The following is a 21,617-nucleotide window of genomic DNA, read 5'->3' on the forward strand; positions in this document are numbered from 1 at the left end:
CTACTATTGCAGACAGAGGTGAGTCCATTCAACTTATTATGTGACTTGTTAAGCACATTTTCACTCCTGAACATATTTAGGCCATAACAAAAGGGTTGAATACTTACTGACTCAAGACATTTCAGCTTTTCATTTGAAAAACATAATTCCTCTTTGACATTATGGGGTATTCTGGGTAGGCCAGTGACACAACATCTCAACTTAATCCAATTTAAATTTAGGCTGTAACATTACAAAATGTGGATGAAGTCAGGGGGTAAGAATACTTTGAAGGCTTTATATGCAGGGATCCCTTACAAAATAAACATTATTTTAAGAGTCCCATTGGGACAAAGGTCAAATAAATACAAAAATATACACTGAAGAAGAATATAAACGCAACATGTAAAATGTTGGTCCCATGTTTCATGAGCTGAAATAAAAGATCCCAGAAATGTTCTATATGCACAAAAAGCTTATTTCTCTCACATTTTGTGCACAAATTTGTTTACATCCGTGTTCGTGAGCATTTCTTATTTGCCAAGATAATCCATCCACCTGACAAGTGTGGTATCTGAAGAAGCTGATTAAACTGCATGATCATTACACAGGTGAACCTTGTGCCGGGGACAAAAGTGTGAGGAGTATTTCCCTTTTGTGGGGAAAAACTCATTCTGATAATCTGGGCCTGGCTGCCATATGGGTGGGCCTATCACCTCCCAGGCCCACACATGGCTGTGTCCCTGCCCAGTCATGTGAAATCCATAGATTAGAGCCTAATGAATTTATAAATATTATAAATATTTATCCATATTTCCTCTCGTGTATGAATGGTGTTTTGAGAGGGTCAAAAGGCAGCTCTACTAGTATTGCAGCAGAGTGGTTGGATGAATACATGTACATCATATGTTTATCAATAAACCTTCAGGGCAAATATAACACACGCAATGCCCAACCTTTGACATACAGTAAATTCCCTTGGTCAAACTCATTCCTACTGTTAATGTTGTAGTACACAGTGGTGACTGTAAAGGTGATGCAAAAAAAAAATTGCTAAAAAGTTTGATTTGAGGTTTGACTGCAATATATATATATATATTTAAACAAATCAGTTATGTTGTTACTATTTTACGGCTAAATCTGAATCACAACTTTGTACAGTACCACACATTGATTGTACAGAGCCGAGGTCTAGTATAAAAACCCCCAATGGAACAGTGACTTACCGTTTCCTTGTTGGGTAGCAGCTCTTTCCGAATCTTAAAGAAGTTCTTGCCGTACTGTCTGAGCCCTTTAATGAACCGCTTCTGAAAAACAAAAGACTAAATATCAGCTACCATCCTTCCAGAACACACAACCAGCCACATGACGTTACAGCCACTGCAAACCCCTTGTTTTCTTTCTGTGGTTTCAGACAGTTTGATGTTAAAATCTGTAGCCTCTGTAGCCTCTGTTTAAACTCGTGAGCGAGAGAAAGCTAAAAGTACACAGCCGTGTCAGGGCACAGAGGAAATGGCTAACTCAGGCAGAAACAGACATTGAAATTATACTACTTTGCTCTTTCGTGTGGTTTGAAAAGCGAAGCTATGGATATCTATTGTTTCATAAATCACACAGGAAATGTCAGATTCGGGATCTTACAAAGCAGACATTCAAAGCCAAAACTCAACTTCAACAATAACTTGTGTAATTGCAAGATATTTCCTTTGACTGTGTTTACATTCAATTATTTTACTATAGTACACAGACCATATTTCTCAGCAAAAATACAACACTTATATAATCGTGTGCTTGCATGTCGGACCAAATAGAAAACCTGAGAAAAGACAAAAAAAAAAAAAAAAAAAAAAATTACAAATCCACAGTGACAGGACGAAGGAAAACAACTTTCAACAACCGGTTGATATTTTTACCTCAAAACAGCCAATCAACTCTCAGCACCTCACAACAACAAAACCAGCAAAAAGGAATAAAACATTTAAAAAAATTTTTTTTTTTTAAATGGTTAAAAACACAAACCTAAAATGTATTTCGGTATTTCTTCTCATCCAAGAGACAGTCTGTGAGCCATAAAAAGCTGTGGGTGGGGGGGAAGAGAGGCTGAAGACATTCACGACCAGTGAAGCAGACAACTAACAGATTTCCTTTCAGCTTCCAGAGGCAGGCAAACCCCGTTACCCGCTACCAGTACGGTTCTTTCTTCAGTTAAGAATTTCAGCCAACCCCCCTCTCTCGCTCCAATCAAGTACGTCCAGAGAAAAGCGCGTTAAAGTCCCGGTGAGACCCCTCCATAAATCTCTACGCCAACCCACAGGTATATAGGAAAAATCCCTAGTCTCCAAATAGGTCCAAACAACAGCGCGTCTTTTTATTTATTTATTTTTTTTATAAGCAAGAAATAGCTTGTCACTCTGTGCTCTTCCACTACAAAGGGGTGACTTTATATGTGATCTTTCTGCTAGAGAGCCTCTGGTCGGTAGCGGCCTGGAAAACCCGGAGCGTATAAAGAGCCCAGTGGAGTGGAGACGTAGAACGCATCTGGTCAGTGGCAGCCTGAAAAACCTGGAGCGGCACCCGGAGCGCAGTGGAAAGGAGCCAATGATGTATATAAAACCCTGGATTGTCGACGCTGTGCATTTGCCATTGAGAGGCTATGAAGCCACCGGGTCGGCCATATTGGTACTCCCCGTAGGAATGAAGGGAAATCCACAGCATTCCAAGGACAAAATTACATATATTGAAGTATTTTGTTGTAGTGGGGACAGTAAACATTAGAACTCTAGCTCACATAATATAATTAAAAAATATGCATTAAATAGAATAAATGTGTTCAACTAAAATATATATATATTTATTCTACAATGGAGGAGGAGTACCAAGATGACTGCCCAGTGACTTCAATACAACCAGTCATCCATGGTTTATCTATACACTGAACAAAATATAAAACGCAACATGTAAAGGGTTGGTCCCATGTTTCATGAGCTGAAATAAAAGATCCCAGAAATGTTCCATATGTACAAAAAGGTATTTCTCTAAAATGTTGTACACACATTTGTTTCCGTCCCTGTTAGTGAGCATTTCTGCTTTTCCAAGATAATCCATCCACCTGACAGGTGTGGCATATCAAGAAGCTGATTAAACACCATGATCATTACACAGGTGCACCTTGTGCCGGGGACAATAAAAGGCCACTCTAAAATGTGCAGTTTTGTCCCACAACACAATTTCCAACAGATGTCTCAAGTTTTGAGGGAGAGTGCAATTGGCACGCTGACTTCAGGAATGTGCACGGGTGCTGTTGTCAGATAATTGAATGTTAATTTCTCCACCAGAATTTGGCAGTACGCCCAACTGGTCTCACAACAACTGACCACATGCAACCACACCTGCCCAGGACCTCCACACCCTGCTTCTTCACCTGCGGGATCGTCTGAAACCAGCCAGTATTTTTTTACGTTTAGTTTTTATGTTTAAACGATTTGAACAGATATTGTTGGCATGTTTCATCAATCTCAATTTCAAAAACAATTCTGGGATCTGGGGGTGCAATCTTACAATCAGAAAACAGAGAACAATATTTTCATATGATGTTTTTACTATTTCTGTCGGTAATAAAGGCCTTTCTGATTGGCTGGGCTTGGCTCCGAATAGGGTGGGCCTATGCCCTAACAGGCTCAACCATGGCTACGCCCCTGCCCAGTCATGTGAAAGCCATAGATTAGAAACTAATACATTTTTCAATTGACTGATTTCCTTATATAAACTTTAACTCAGTAAAATAGTTGAAATTGTTGGGTTTATATTTTTGTTCAGTATACATGACTGAGTGGAGCCCTAGAGAACCTCTGGTCGGTCAACTGAAAAACGTTAATAGGAGCCGGAGCCCAGTGGAATGGAGCCCTGCTCTGACGCATGCTGCTGCAACCTGGCACGGCCCGAGTTCCTCCCCTGGCACGGCCCGGGTTCCTCCCCTGGCAAGGCCCGGGTTCCTCCCCTGGCACGGCCCAGGTTCCTCCCCTGGCACGGCCCGGGTTCCTCCCCTGGCACGACCCGGGTTTCTACTCGGCTCCCTCTAGCCTGTTGTGATGTGAGGACAGCTAAAGCTGGTTTATTGGGTTCTCTAGCCTCCACATTACATGCATGTAGCTACACTGACCAATCCACAAACTTCACTGTTGTCATAACTTTCCAGCCACTGCGACAGCCCTTTAAATATATTCCGGTATTTGGGGTCAACACACACAGGACAGGCTGAGAGCAAGAGGGAGGAAGGTAGGGACAATAGGTGGAGAAATGTGTTGGCCACAGTAAAAGGAGACAAGTGAGAGGTAAAACCAGACATGGATTTTCTGCCAGTCATGTATGTGTTAGAATGCCAAGCTGTTTTCATGTACACCAGCGTTTCCCAAACTCGGTCCTGGGGACGCCAAAGGGTACACGTTTTGGTTTATGTTGATTCAAATCATCAAAGCTTGATGACTAGTTGATTATTTGAATCGGCTGTAGTGTATAGTGAGCAAAAACCATAACGTGCACCCTTTGGAAAACCCTGATGAACACTAACCAGCATTATGGAACCACAGAATGTTTACACACTCAGGTCTGCTCTGGTCGGGGAATGAAAGAGAATTTCACTGAAGTAGCTAACCGGAAATACTCAGTTTGCAAAAATAAAAACGGGACGATCTGTGACCATTCAGACAAAAATAAAAACGGGACGATCTGTGACCATTCAGACAAAAATAAAAACGGGACGATCTGTGACCATTCAGACAAAAATAAAAACGGGACGATCTGTGACCATTCAGACAAAAATAAAAGCTATTTCGCAACAAGTAAGCTACAATGTACAATTATGCAAGAGCTGCAGTGAATTACGACACACTTTCATGTAAGAACACTGTGTAATAACCTGGCCGCTCCGGTGAACACTGTAATAACCTGGCCGCTCCGGTGAACACTGTAATAACCTGGCCGCTCCGGTGAACACTGTAATAACCTGGCCGCTCCGGTGAACACTGTAATAACCTGGCCGCTCCGGTGGACACTGTAATAACCTGGCCGCTCCGGTGGACACTGTAATAACCTGGCCGCTCCGGTGGACACTGTGTAATAACCTGGCCGCTCCGGTGGACACTGTAATAACTGGCCGCTCCGGTGAACACTGTAATAACCTGGCCGCTCCGGTGGACACTGTGTAATAACCTGGCCGCTCCGGTGGACACTGTGTAATAACCTGGCCGCTCCGGTGAACACTGTAATAACCTGGCCGCTCCGGTGAACACTGTAATAACCTGGCCGCTCCGGTGAACACTGTAATAACCTGGCAGCTCCGGTGAACACTGTAATAACCTGGCCGCTCCGGTGAACACTGTAATAACCTGGCCGCTCCGGGGGACACTGTGTAATAACCTGGCCGCTCCGGGGAACACTGTAATAACCTGGCCGCTCCGGTGAACACTGTAATAACCTGGCCGCTCCGGTGAACACTGTAATAACCTGGCCGCTCCGGTGAACACTGTAATAACCTGGCCGCTCCGGTGAACACTGTAATAACCTGGCCGCTCCGGTGAACACTGTAATAACCTGGCCGCTCCGGTGAACACTGTAATAACCTGGCCGCTCCGGTGGACACTGTAATAACCTGGCAGCTCCGGTGGACACTGTAATAACCTCAATGATCTGGTGAACACCAATAACCTCAACGCTCTGGTGAACACTAATAACCTCAACGCTCTGGTGAACACTGTAATAACCTCAACGCTCTGGTGAACACTAATAACCTCAATGATCTGGTGAACACTAATAACCTCAATGTAATAACCTCAACGCTCTGGTGAACACCAATAACCTCAACGCTCTGGTGAACACTAATAACCTCAACGCTCTGGTGAACACCAATAACCTCAACGCTCTGGTGAACACCAATAACCTCAACGCTCTGGTGAACACTAATAACCTCAACGCTCTGGTGAACACTGTAATAACCTCAACGCTCTGGTGAACACTAATAACCTCAATGATCTGGTGAACACTAATAACCTCAATGTAATAACCTCAACGCTCTGGTGAACACTAATAACCTCAACGCTCTGGTGAACACTAATAACCTCAATGATCTGGTGAACACTAATAACCTCAATGTAATAACCTCAACGCTCTGGTGAACACTAATAACCTCAACGCTCTGGTGAACACTAATAACCTCAACGTTCTGGTGAACACTAATAACCTCAACGCTCTGGTGAACACTGTAATAACCTCAACGCTCTGGTGAACACTGTAATAACCTCAACGTTCTGGTGAACACTAATAACCTCAACGTTCGGTGAACACTAATAACCTCAGCGTTCTGGTGAACACTAATAACCTCAACGTTCTGGTGAACACTAATAACCTCAACGCTCGGTTGAACACTAATAACCTGAACTCAATGTTCTGGTGAACACTAATAACCTCAACGCTCTGGTGAACACCGTAATAACCTGAACTGAACGCTCCACTTTTAACAAAGCAAATAGTTTATAACAGGCCTTTAAATGATTATATTCACTGCTAAAACTGACTACTTTGACCGCCAAGATATGTTTAAAACAAAGTGTGGACCTCAAGTGCTTTTGAAGGTGTTTCACGGAATGGAAAAAGGTCAGAACCACTCTGCCTTATAGGACATGTCATCCGAGTGAAACCTAACAATTACAAAATATAGCAAATTTATTAAAAGCTCTTTTTTCTCTCCCTGTTAGTAGCTAACCTACCACAGACAATACTCCTTATCGAAGAGTAGAGGAGGACGGCTTTAATGTTCTGTGGAAGCCTGTAACATCTATCAGAGATGGAGCTTGACTGTCCAGCTAGATGATTAGCGTTATGAGTGTGGAAGTGAAGTGAGGCAGTTGATTAGCCAGCAGATGGAGCCAGCTACAACAGGAGAGAGAGAGAAACATTCCTGTCCTGTGTGTGTGTGTGTGTGTGTGTGTGTGTGGGTGGGTGGGTGATCCCCCCCCACACCCCCAGAACCTCCTCAGGTACACTCTGGATATACTAAAATACAACCTGATAGATGAGAGAGATGACCATGTTAAATCAATATGGTCGGATAAATGATAGATCCATTTTCACTATTTCAGCTAAATTAGCTCCAAAAATGTGATTTTGTAAATGAGACATGTAAGCCCTGATGGGCAAAAAGACAAAATAAATAGTTTTAAAAAATATATACTTTTATACATTGTGTCTTCTAGGGCTGACTCCATTTAGTCGTCGGGACAATAGGCCGTTGGTCGGCCTTTGACAGTACCAGTCAAATACTCATTGGAAGGGTTTCTTTTTTTTACTATTTACAATTATTTATTGTAAATATATATATATTTTTTTCTTCATATAACACTTTTTTGGGGGTTACTACATGATTCCATATGTGTTATTTCATAGTTTTGATGTCTTCACTATTATTCTACAATGTAGAAAATTGTCAAAATAAATCGAATGAGTAGGTGTGTCGAAATCATTTGACTTTTTTTGTTCGTATGGAAAATATCTGAGACTTTTTTATTTAAGCTCATGAAACCAACACATTACATGTTGCGTTTTATATTTTTGTTCAGTGTAGATACAACCCCATACCAGGTGAGGACACCCCATAGAGATACTATATAATGCATATACATACAGACATACAGTACCAGTCAAACGTTTGGATACAACTACACATAGAAGTAGACCTATAGGCTACCTGGCCTGATGACACATAGAAGTAGGTCTATAGACTACCTGGTCTGATTACACATAGAAGTAGGTCTATAGACTACCTGATTACACATAGAAGTAGGTCTATAGACTACCTGATAACACATAGAAGTAGGTCTATAGACTACCTGGCTTGATTACACATAGAAGTAGGCCTATAGGCTACCTGATGACACATAGAAGTAGGTCTATAGGCTACCTGATGACACATAGAAGTAGGTCTATAGGCTACCTGATTACACATAGAAGTAGGTCTATAGACTACCTGTCCTGATTACACATAGAAGTAGACCTATAGACTACCTGATGACACATAGAAGTAGGTCTATAGACTACCTGATGACACATAGAAGTAGACCTATAGACTACCTGATTACACATGGAAGTAGACCTATAGACTACCTGATGTCACATAGAAGTAGGTCTATAGACTACCTGATGACACATAGAAGTAGACCTATAGACTACCTGATTACATATAGAAGTAGACCTATAGACTACCTGATGACACATAGAAGTAGGTCTATAGACTACCTGATGACACATAGAAGTAGACCTATAGACTACCTGATGACACATAGAAGTAGACCTATAGACTACCTGATGACACATAGAAGTAGACCTATAGACTACCTGATTACACATAGAAGTAGACCTATAGACTACCTGATTACACATAGAAGTAGACCTATAGACTACCTGATGACACATAGAAGTAGGTCTATAGACTACCTGATGACACATAGAAGTAGACCTATAGACTACCTGATTACATATAGAAGTAGACCTATAGACTACCTGATGACACATAGAAGTAGACCTATAGACTACCTGATTACATTTAGAAGTAGACCTATAGACTACCTGATGACACATAGAAGTAGACCTATAGACTACCTGATTACATTTAGAAGTAGACCTATAGACCACATGGAAGTAGACCTATAGACTACCTGGCCTGATTACACATAGAAGTAGACCTATAGACTACCTGGTCTGATTACACATAGAAGTAGACCTATAGACCACATGGCCCTGATTACACATGGAAGTAGACCTATAGACTACCTGGCCTGATTACACATAGAAGTAGACCTATAGACTACATGGTCTGATTACACATAGAAGTAGACCTATAGACCACATGGCCCTGATTACACATGGAAGTAGACCTATAGACTACCTGGTCTGATTACACATAGAAGTAGACCTATAGACTACCTGGCCTGATTACACATAGAAGTAGACCTATAGACTACATGGTCTGATTACACATAGAAGTAGACCTATAGACCACATGGCCCTGATTACACATGGAAGTAGACCTATAGACTACCTGGCCTGATTACACATAGAAGTAGACCTATAGACTACCTGATGACACATAGAAGTAGACCTATAGACTACCTGATGACACATAGAAGTAGACCTATAGACTACCTGATGACACATAGAAGTGGGTCTATAGACTACCTGATGACACATAGAAGTGGGTCTATAGACTACCTGATGACACATAGAAGTAGGTCTATAGACTACCTGGCCTGAATACAGATAGAAGTAGGTCTATAGGTTACCTGGCCTGCGTGAAAATGGAGGCATATAAAGTGTGTCCATTTGGGGATCTGATAGTATTTCTGATTGGCTTAATTTACCACCACTAATGAGCAGTGGCGCTTTTCAAAGTCATGTTTTCTTCATCTCAAACAGCAAGCAAACAAAGTCTGTTTTTACATCACATTGAGAATGACAATAATTCCTCAAATGTATTAGAAAAATCTTTCCATCTCTCTCTCCCCCTGTCGATAACCACTCAGCGTGAAAAGGGGGGAAATGTTGTGGTCTGATCCAGTCGAAACGTCATAAAATATACCTACTTAATTGCTTCTTAACTATTGCTCAAATAGCCTACAGCTGTGTCTGTCCTGAGCTCACTAGCACAGGACATGCTGAAGGCCCAGAATATTTTATACAATGTTGTAAGTTTGCTAGTGAGAGCTTTGAGCCAGACCCAAGTTAAGAGTTGATACAATGTTTTAAGTTACTCCATGTGTAACTCTGTGTTGTCTGTTCACACTGCTATGCTTTATCTTGGCCAGGTCGCAGTTGCAAATGAGAACTTGTTCTCAACTAGCCTACCTGGTTAAATAAAGGTCAAATAAAAATAAAATAAATAAAGTTTGCTAGTGAGAGCTTTGAGCCAGACCCAAGATAAGAGTTGATACAATGTTGTAAGTTCATTGAAGACAGGCCATGTGTAGGCAGACCCAAGTTAAGAGTTGATACAATGTTGTAAGTTCATTGCAGACAGGCCATGTGTAGCCAGACCCAAGTTAAGAGTTGATACAATGTTGTAAGTTCATTGCAGACAGGCCATGTGTAGCCAGACCCAAGTTAAGAGTTGATACAATGTTGTAAGTTCATTGCAGACAGGCCATGTGTAGCCAGACCCAAGTTAAGAGTTGATACAATGTTGTAAGTTCATTGCAGACAGGCCATGTGTAGCCAGACCCAAGTTAAGAGTTGATACAATGTTGTAAGTTCATTGCAGACAGGCCATGTGTAGCCAGACCCAAGTTAAGAGTTGATACAATGTTGTAAGTTCATTGCAGACAGGCCATGTGTAGCCAGACCCAAGTTAAGAGTTGATACAATGTTGTAAGTTCATTGCAGACAGGCCATGTGTAGCCAGACCCAAGTTAAGAGTTGATACAATGTTGTAAGTTCATTGCAGACAGGCCATGTGTAGCCAGACCCAAGTTAAGAGTTGATACAATGTTGTAAGTTCATTGCAGACAGGCCATGTGTAGCCAGACCCAAGTTAAGAGTTGATACAATGTTGTAAGTTCATTGCAGACAGGCCATGTGTAGCCAGACCCAAGTTAAGAGTTGATACAATGTTGTAAGTTCATTGCAGACAGGCCATGTGTAGCCAGACCCAAGTTAAGAGTTGATACAATGTTGTAAGTTCATTGCAGACAGGCCATGTGTAGCCAGACCCAAGTTAAGAGTTGATACAATGTTGTAAGTTCATTGCAGACAGGCCATGTGTAGCCAGACCCAAGTTAAGAGTTGATACAATGTTGTAAGTTCATTGCAGACAGGCCATGTGTAGCCAGACCCAAGTTAAGAGTTGATACAATGTTGTAAGTTCATTGCAGACAGGCCATGTGTAGCCAGACCCAAGTTAAGAGTTGATACAATGTTGTAAGTTCATTGCAGACAGGCCATGTGTAGCCAGACCCAAGTTAAGAGTTGATACAATGTTGTAAGTTCATTGCAGACAGGCCATGTGTAGCCAGACCCAAGTTAAGAGTTGATACAATGTTGTAAGTTCATTGCAGACAGGCCATGTGTAGCCAGACCCAAGTTAAGAGTTGATACAATGTTGTAAGTTCATTGCAGACAGGCCATGTGTAGCCAATGTGATTTATAGGATTTAAACATTTTATTATTTATTTTAACATATTTTAACCTGCAGGATACAATGTTTTTGTTTGTTGGCTTTATTGATTTATTTTTTTACATAGATGTTAATGGCAATAAAAGTTGCTTTTTAGGTTTGTATTATTTTCATTTAGATAGAATTATAAATTGAGATACAAAGACATCTTATAAATGAAATTGAACTGTTCCAGGCAAAATGAAAACCATAAACTGGCACGGAGATTGGTAGAAATGGCCAGGTAAATGGTCATTCACACACGAGAGAACGGTTGCAGACTCCTCGTGTAGCTTATCGTCGGCAACTTCAGGAGAGTAACGGCAGAATCTGAGAACGCCAGCAGGAGCGGGAGGACGACGGTCGGGTCCAGTTTTTCTTCATCTCTGGCCACCTCGAGCCGTGTGTGTCTTAGTTCAGCAAACATTGAGCTTAAAGCATCAGACAAGCTCAACGCATATAAAGTTGATATTATTAAAACACATTAGGTTGCATCTACATATGGAAAAATATACGTTTTAACATTTCGACCAATCGACTATGGGCTGACCAAGATGATTTTATTGTTGTTGTTGTTGGGGACAGCCCTGGTTTCTTCACCGAATCACAACTGCAGTGAAAAGCATTCTGGGAAGTTAAACTGCAGAAAGCCACAAGGCCGGTCCAGGAAGAGAGACTGTTGGTTGACTGCAGTACACTTAATGTGTGATGTATTTAATGCTTGTGACGTAAAGCGGCGTCAGTGACGTAAAGCGGCGTCAGTGACGTAAAGCGGCGTCAGTGACGTAAAGCGGCCTCAGTGACGTAAAGCGGCGTCAGTGACGTAAAGCGGCGTCAGTGACGTAAAGCGGCGTCAGTGACGTAAAGCGGCGTCAGTGACGTAAAGCGGCCTCAGTGAGGTAAAGCGGCCTCAGTGACGTAAAGCGGCGTCAGTGACGTAAAGCGGCCTCACAGTGACGTAAAGCGGCGTCAGTGACGTAAAGCGGCGTCAGTGACGTAAAGCGGCGTCAGTGACGTAAAGCGGCCTCAGTGAGGTAAAGCGGCCTCAGTGACGTAAAGCGGCGTCAGTGAGGTAAAGCGGCGTCAGTGACGTAAAGCGGCCTCAGTGACGTAAAGCGGCGTCAGTGACGTAAAGCGGCGTCAGTGACGTAAAGCGGCGTCAGTGACGTAAAGCGGTATCAGTGACGTAAAGCGGTATCAGTGACGTAAAGCGGTATCAGTGACGTAAAGCGGTACTTCATTTCCTGGGGTGTATGGGCTCTGGCCCTGCTTGTGACTAACCTCAACGAGGCAACAGTAAACATGTCGTCCAACCACAAATGATGCAGCGCCCCCCTTGGGCCAATTGAGATATTGCTTGTGACTAATATATTTAAATGAATTACCATAGCTCTCGCCTTGTGCCGATCAGTGTCATTTTGTAAACACCTGGTCTCTATTGCAAGACGTATCATTAACAGAAGCTTTGTCAATATCGCCTCGATGCGGTCTTGAGAAATCTCGTGTGTCTAACATACAGACGGATGGAGAAAGATCCAGAATCCCCTCCACAATTTCATGGTGGTGGGGGGGGGACAATTAACACTCATCACTACACAGCAGCAGCCACTCCCCCCAGTCCCAATCATATCACCCAATTATCTCATCCCCACTAATGTCCTGTTCACACAGCCTGGCTGTCTGGAGATGTATTGCTCAGTTGGCTGAGCTGTTCAGCCGGCTGACTGTACTGCAACACACTCCTCCTCCTCCTCCCTCCCCCCACTTCATTCCTCTAATCCTCCCTGCCCACTCCTTCACTCCTTCCTTTCCGTCTCTCTGCCTTCCCTCCCTCCTTTCCCCCCCTCTACATGCCGGCTCCGGTTAGAAGCTCCATTTCAGCTGCCGTCTGGGCTCTCCGCTCTCTCGTCCTCCCTTCATTCCATCTCTCCAGCCCCTGCTAATAAATCATACACCAATCTGCTCCACCAATCGCTTTGCTCCGCTCTGCTTGGCCCTGCTCCCTCCCCCTCAACTCTCTCTCTCTACTCTTCCTCTGCTCCCTCCCTCCCTCGCCGCCCCTGCTCCCATTGCTCCAGACCGCTGTTGCCTGGCAACGCAGCAGGGGAGGGAGGAGGGGCCGAGCTGAGTGAGCCAAAGAGAGAGCAAGAGAAAAGAGAAGGAGAGAAGAGAGGGGGAGGATAGGGGAGGCGGAGGCAGGGTGGGTGGGAAGCAGACTAGCTACCAAATCACCAGCCGGCTGTGTGTGCTGAAACAACAGGGTTCTCTCTCTGTCAGAGTGTTCCAAGAGAGAGGCTGGCGCTTTCACCCAGTCCCCCCTCCTCCCCTGCATTTAACAGTACTCTATTGTGTGGCATTAGAGGAGAAGAGCGATAGAAAGGGAGGAGGAGAGGAAACAGCTAAAAAGGTCATTGTAATGTGTTAGTACTTCCTGCTTCAGAGCTGATTGTTATGAAGCTATGAAACGGGTGAAGATCATGCTGGTTATACACACACACACAGACACACAGGACACACACACAAACACACACACACACACACACGGGACCCACACACGCAGACAGAGGACACACAGACAGAGGGGACACACAGACAGAGGGGACACACACACAGAGGATACACACACAGAGGATACACACACATCCTCTCCATGGTGACAAGACACTCCACATCCTCTCCATGGTGACAAGACACCACACATCCTCTCCATGGTGACAAGACACCACACATCCTCTCCATGGTGACACAAGACACCCCACATCCTCTCCATGGTGACAAGACACCCCACATCCACTCCACGGTGACAAGACACCCCACATCCTCTCCACGGTGACAAGACACCCCACATCCTCTCCACGGTGACAAGACACCCCACATCCTCTCCACGGTGACAAGACACCCCACATCCTCTCCATGGTAACAGAAGACACCCCACATCCTCTCCATGGTAACAGAAGACACCCCACATCCTCTCCATGGTGACAAGACACCCCACATCCTCTCCATGGTGACAAGACACCCCACATCCTCTCCATGGTGACAAGACACCCCACATCCACTCCACGGTGACAAGACACCCCACATCCTCTCCACGGTGACAAGACACCCCACATCCTCTCCACGGTGACAAGACACCCCACATCCTCTCCACGGTGACAAGACACCCCACATCCTCTCCACGGTGACAAGACACCCCACATCCTCTCCATGGTAACAGAAGACACCCCACATCCTCTCCATGGTGACAAGACACCCCACATCCTCTCCATGGTGACAAGACACCCCACATCCTCTCCATGGTGACACAAGACACCCCACATCCTCTCCATGGTGACAAGACACCCCACATCCACTCCACGGTGACAAGACACCCCACATCCTCTCCATGGTGACAAGGCACCCCACATCCTCTCCATGGTGACAAGACACCCCACATCCTCTCCATGGTGACAAGACACCCCACATCCTCTCTTTGGTGACACAAGACACCCCACATCCTCTCCATGTTGACAAGACACCCCACATCCTCTCCATGGTGACAAGACACCCCACATCCTCTCTTTGGTGACACAAGACACCCCACATCCTCTCCATGGTGACAAGACACCCCACATCCTCTCCATGGTAACACAAGACACCCCACATCCACTCCATGGTGACAAGACACCCCACATCCTCTCCACGGTGACAAGACACCCCACATCCTCTCCATGGTGACAAGACAACCCACATCCTCTCCATGGTAACAGAAGACACCCCACATCCTCTCCATGGTGACAAGACACCCCACATCCTCTCCATGGTAACAAGACACCCAACACCTCTCCATGGTGACAAGACACCCCACATCCTCTCTTTGGTGACACAAGACACCCCACATCCTCTCCATGGTGACAAGACACCCCACATCTTCTCCATGGTGACAAGACACCCCACACCTCTCCATGGTGACAAGACGCCCCACATCCTCTCCATGGTGACAAGACACCCCGCATCCTCTCCATGGTGACAAGACACCCCACATCCTCTCCATGGTAACACAAGACACCCCACATCCTCTCCATGGTGACACAAGACACCCCACATCCTCTCCATGGTGACACAAGACACCCCACACCGTCTCCATGGTGACAAGACACCCCAAACCTCTCCATGGTGACACAAGACACCCCACACCGTCTCCATGGTGACAAGACACCCCAAACCTCTCCATGGTGACACAAGACACCCCACATCCTCTCCATGGTGACAAGACACCCCACATCATCTATATGGTGACAAGACACCCCACATCCTCTCCATGGTGACAAGACACCCCAAACCTCTCCATGGTGACACAAGACACCCCACACCGTCTCCATGGTGACAAGACACCCCAAACCTCTCCATGGTGACACAAGACACCCCACATCCTCTCCATGGTGACAAGACACCCCACATCATCTATATGGTGACAAGACACCCCACATCCTCTCCATGGTGACAAGACACCCCACATCCTCTCCATGGTGACACAAGACACCCCACATCATCTCCATGGTGACAAGACACCCCACATCCTCTCTTTGGTGACACAAGACACCCCACATCCTCTCCATGGTAACACAAGACACCCCACATCCTCTCCATGGTGACAAGACACCCCACATCCTCTCTTTGGTGACACAAGACACCCCACATCCTCTCCATGGTGACAAGACACCCCACATCCTCTCCATGGTAACACAAGACACCCCACATCGTCTCCATGGTAACACAAGGGGTTGTGTTTCGGAGGACGCATGACTTTCGACCATCGTCTCTCCCGAGCCCGTACGGGAGTTGTAGCGATGAGACAATATAGTAATTACTAACAATTGGATAGCACAAAATTGGGGAGGTACAGTAGTAGTAATTTCTCCTCAATTATATATTTAAAAAATGCAATTAGCACATTTACATAAATATTCAGACCCTTTGTTGAAGCACGTTTGGCAGCGATTACAGTCTCGTGTCTTCTTGGGTATGACGCTATAAACTTGGCACACCTGTATTTGGGGAGTTTCTCCCATTCTTTCTTCTCTGCAGATCCTCTCAAGCTCTCTGCTAATGTATGTGACCATTTCAGATTAGTGTAGGGAGAATGTATAAGACTATTTCAGATTATGAGAGAGGTTTATTTTAAATTTTTATTTGACCTTTATTTAACTAGGCAAGTCAGTTAAGAACAAATTCTTATTTTCAATGACGGCCTAGGAACAGTGGGTTTAACTGCCTTGTTCAGGGGCAGAACGACAGATTTGCACCTTGTCAGCTCGGGGATTTGAACTTGCAACCTTCCGGTTACTAAGTCCAACGCTCTAACCACTAGGCCACCCTGCCGCCTCTACACTCTAACCACTAGGCCACCCTGCCGCCTCTACACTCTAACCACTAGGCTACCCTGCCGCCTCTACACTCTAACCACTAGGCTACCCTGCCGCCTCTACACTCTAACCACTAGGCTACCCTGCCGCCTCTACACTCTAACCACTAGGCTACCAGTGACCCTGCAGACAGGCTGATTCTGTCATCTCCACAGCCCCCACTGTCACTTGTATGCCCACTTCAAAAGGAAGAAGGGAGGAAGAAAAGAGAGCAGAAAGAAATAATGAGGCTGGTCCTGGAGGGTGAGTTGAGTACATAAAACGAGGGAGCAGCGAAGTCAATGGGGCCGATGTCTGAGCGTGTATCTGCGTCAAGGTCGGGCTACATTTACACCTGTCTCTCAAGGCTGTGTGTGGGGCTGTCGAAAGACCAGATGGAAATCACATCACTTCACTGGGAGTGAAGGAGGGAGGAAGGGAGGGACAGAGTGCTGGGAAGGAATGAAGGAGTGAACAGGCCAGTGTCCTTGGAAGGTTAAGTACGGACTGGGTGGCTAGGTGACTGGCTGGGCTATGGACACCATGGGGACAACCTTACAACAGACGACCTCCTGCCTGCCTACCTCAGGCAGTAGGAAAACATATCTGGCTACTCTCTGCAGAGGGCGGCTATGCAATAAGAGGCCTGCGAATGGCCTGTGAGAGAACTGCGAGCTCGCCTCGGAGACGTGTGGCGGGAACTGACCCCCCCCGACACCACACACTGATCATCTCAGCATGGCCGTGTAAGGTCACGAGCCTTTAGCATGTGTACACCGCATTCGGGAAGTATTCAGACCCCCTGACTTGTTCCACATTTTGATACATTACAGTCTTGTTCTAAAATGGATTACATGAGTATTTTTGCTCATCAATACCCCACAATGACAAAGCGTAAACACGTTTTTTAGAAATGTTAACAGATTATTATTTTTTATTTTTTTAATTTAATAAAAATAGAAATACCATATTTATATAAGTATTCAGACCCTTTGGCATATGAGACTGGAAATTGAGCTCAGGCGCATCCTGTTTCCATTGATCATCCTTGAGAAGTTGATTCAACTTGATTGAACTCCACCTGTCGTAAATGCAATTGATTGGACATGATTTTGGAAAGGCACACACCGGTTTATATAAGGTCCAAGGTTGACAGTGCATGTCAGAGCAAAAACCAAGCCATGAGGTCGAAGGAATTGTCCGTAGAGATCCGAGACCGGAGGCACAGATCTGAGGAAGGGTACCAAAAAATTTCTACAGCATTTATGGTCGCCAAGTACATAGTGGCCTCCATCAATCTTAAATGGAACCACCGAGATGCTTCCTAGAGCTGGCCGCCAGCCCAAACTGAGCAATCGGGGTGACGGGCCTTGGTCAGGGAGGTGACCAAGAAGCCGATGTTCACTCTGGCAGAGCTCCACTGAGTGGATGGGAGAACCTTCCAGAAGGACAACCATCTCCGCAGCACTCCACTAATCAGGCCTTTATGGTAGAGTGGTCAGACGGAAACCATTCCTAAGTAAAAGGCACACCAGCCCGCTTGGAGTTTGCCCAAAGGCACCTAAAGGACTCTCAGACCATGAGAAACAAGATTCTCTGGTCTAACGACCAGAATGCCAAGATTCACGTCTGGAGGATACTTGGCACTATCCCTACGGTGGATCTTGGTGGTGGCAGCATCATGCTGTGGGGATGTTTTTCAGCGGCAAGGACTGGAAGACTAGTCAGGATCGAGGGAAAGGTGAACGGAGCAAAGTACAGAGAGATCCTTGATGTAAACCTGCTCCAGAGCGCTCAGGAACAGACGGGGGCGCAGGTTCACCTTCCATCACGTCTACAAGCCTAAGCACACAGCCAAGACAATGCAGGAGTGGGCTTCAGGACAAGTCTCTGAATGTAGTTGAGTGGCCCAGCCAGAGCCCGGACTTGAACCCGGTCGAACATCTCCGGAGAGACCTGAAAATAGCTGTGCAGCAACGCTCCCCATCCAACCTCACAGAGCTTGAGAGGATCTGCAGAGAAGAATGGAAGAAACTCCCCAAATACAGAAATGCCAAGCTTGTAACTTCATACCCCAGAAGACATGAGGCTGTAATCGCTGCCAAAGGTGCTTCAACAAAGTACTGAGTAAAGGGTCTGAATACTTATGTAGATGTTATATTTTTTACATTTTTATCTTCATACATTATACATTTTCACTTTGTCATTATGGGGTATTGTGATGTCATTATGGGGTATTGTGATGTCATTATGGAGTATTGTGATGTCATTATGGGTTATTGTGATGTCATTATGGGTTATTGCGTGTAGATTGATAACAGGGGAAAAAAACAATTTAATCCATTTTAGAATAAGGCTGTAACTTACCAAAATGTGGAAAAACTCAAGGGGTCTGAATACTTTCCAAATGCACTGTAAATCATAGAGAATTCATAGCTGGTCTATTGCTACTAAAGAACGAGTGACTTAATCTGCTACGATTACCTGCCTGGAATGACATAAAATATAATGTACAGGAGCACGAGATAAAACTAGAAGTTGTAATAATAGTACAAGACTAGGTTTTACTGTGGAAGAACTTGACTGACCTGCACAGAGCCCTGACCTCAACCTCAGGACCTACACGTTCCAATATGTTTTACCACAGTATCAGTCGAAAGTTTAGACACGCCTACTCATTCAAGGGTTTTTCTTTATTTTAACTAATTTCTACATTGTAGAATAATAGTGAAGACATCAAAACTATGAAACAACACATGTGGAATCATATAGTAACCAAAAAAGTGTTAAATCAAAATAGATTTGATATTTGAGATGCTTCAATGTTGCCAATCAAAGCCTTGATGACGGCTTTGCACACTCTTGTCACTCTCAACCGGCTTCATGAGGTAGTCACCTGGAATGCATTTCAATTAACAGGCGTGCCTTGTTAAAAGTTGATTTGTGGAATTTCTTTCCTTCTTAATGCGTTTGAGCCAATCAGTTGCGTTGTGACAAGGTAGGGTTGGTATATAGAAGATAGCCCTATTTGGTGAAAGTCCATTTTATGGCAAGAACAGCTCAAATAACCAAAGAGAAACGACAGTCCATCATTAATTTAAGTGTCTTCAAGTGCAGTCGCAAAAATCATCAAGTGCTATGATGGAACTGGCTCTCATGAGGGCCACCACAGGAAAGGATCCCCCAGAGTCTCCTCTGCTGTAGAGGATAAGTTCATTAGAGTTACCAGCCTCAGAAATTGTAGCCCAAATAAATGCTTCAGAGTTCAAGTAACAAACACAACTGTTCAGAGGAGACTGTGTGAATCAGGCCTTCATGTTTGAATTGTTGCAAAGAAACCACTACTAAAGGCCACCAATAATAAGAAGAGACTTGCATGGGCCAAGAGAAACGAGCAATAGACATTAGACCGGTGAAAATCTGTCCTTTTTGAGATTTTTGGTTCTAAAATCTGTGTCTTTGTGAGATGCAGAGTAGGTGAAAGGATGATCTTGGCATGTGTGGTTCCCACTGTGAAGCATGGAGGTGGTGGTGTGATGGTGTTTTGCTGTTGAGACGGTCTGTGATTTATTTAGAATTCAAGGAATACCAGCATGGCTACCACAGCATTCTGCAGTGATACGCCATCCCATCTGGTTTGCGCTTAGTGGGACTATCATTTATTTTTCAATAGGACAATGACCCAACCCACCCCCCCAGGCTGTGTACGGGCTATTTGACCAAGAAGGAGAGTGACGGTGCTGCATCAGATGACCTGGCCTCCACAATCACCCGGCCTCAATTGAATTGAGATGGTTTGGGATGAGTTGGACCGCAGAGTGAAGGAAAATCAGCCAACAAGTGCTCAGCATATGTGGGAACTCCTTCAAGACTGTTGGAAAAGCATTTCTCACGAAGCTGGTTAAGAGAATGCCAAGTGTGCAAAGTTGACTACTTTGAAGAATCTAAAACATATTTTGATTTGTTTAACATTTTGTTGGTTACTACATTATTCCATATTTCTCATTTCATAGTGTTGATGTCTTCACTATTATTCTACAATGTAGAAAATAGTAAAAATAAAGAAAAACCTTTGAATGAGTAGGTGTGTCCAAACTTGTCACTGGTACTGTAGCCCAGGTCAGGAACTACACAAAACAATATGTTTTACTAGTCCAGGTCAGGAACTACCAAAGACAGACGGTTTTAACACGCTCCACGCTTCAGCACTCGGTGATCTTAGGCTTGTGTGAGGCTGCTCGGCCATGGAAACACATTTCATGAAGCAAATCACAACATCGTCTACCCTCAGTTGCAACACTCACTACCGAGTTCCAAACTGCCTCTGGAAGCAACGTCAGCACAAGAACTGTCCGTCGGGAGTTACATGAAATGTGTTTCCGTGGCCCGAGCAGCCGCATACAAGCCTAAGATCATCATGCGTAATGCCAAGCGTTGGCCGGAGTGGTGTAAAGCTCACCGCCATTGGACTCTTATCTAAAGTGAGGAATCACGCTTCACCCTCTGGCAAGCCGACGGGACTAATCTATGTTCGGCAGATGCCAGGAGAACGCTACCTGCCCCAATGCATTGTGCCAACTGTAAAGTTTGGTGGAAGAGGAATAATGGTCTAGGACTGTTTTTCATGGTTCGGGTCCCTTAGTTCCAGTGAAGGGTAAAATTAACACTAAAGCATAAAGACATTCTAGGCGATTCTGTGCTTACAACATTGTGGCAAGAGTTTGGGGAAAGCCGTTTCCTGTTTCAGCATAACAATGCCTCCGTGCACAAAGAGAGGTCCATACAGAAATGGTTTGTCGAGATCGGTGTTGAAGAACTTGACTGGCCCGCACATAGCTCTGACTAACTCCATCAAACACCTTTGGGGTGAATTGAAATGGCGACTGTGAGCCAGGCCTAATCACCCCCAACATCAGTACCCAACCTCACTAATGCTCTTGTGGCTGAATGGAAGCAAGTCCCTGCAGCAATGTTCCAACATCTAGTGAAAAGAGTGGAGGCTGTTATAGCAGCAAAGGGGGGGGGGGACCAACTCCATATTAATGCCCGTGATTTTGGAA

At 44.8% G+C, this 21,617-nt stretch overlaps 1 protein-coding gene across 1 annotated transcript in view; it reads right to left on the reverse strand.

Annotated features, from left to right (window-relative positions):
- Positions 1-21,617, reverse strand: part of LOC115120478 (arginine-glutamic acid dipeptide repeats protein-like) — a 324,644-nt gene that overhangs the window by 59,643 nt on the left and 243,384 nt on the right. Inside the window, 1 exon segment of the mRNA XM_065005146.1 lies at positions 1,206-1,286. Within this exon segment, the coding sequence (XP_064861218.1) occupies positions 1,206-1,286 (81 nt within the window).

The sequence above is a fragment of the Oncorhynchus nerka genome, linkage group LG20, assembly GCF_034236695.1.
Source record: "Oncorhynchus nerka isolate Pitt River linkage group LG20, Oner_Uvic_2.0, whole genome shotgun sequence".
Taxonomy (NCBI): Eukaryota; Metazoa; Chordata; class Actinopteri; order Salmoniformes; family Salmonidae; genus Oncorhynchus; species Oncorhynchus nerka.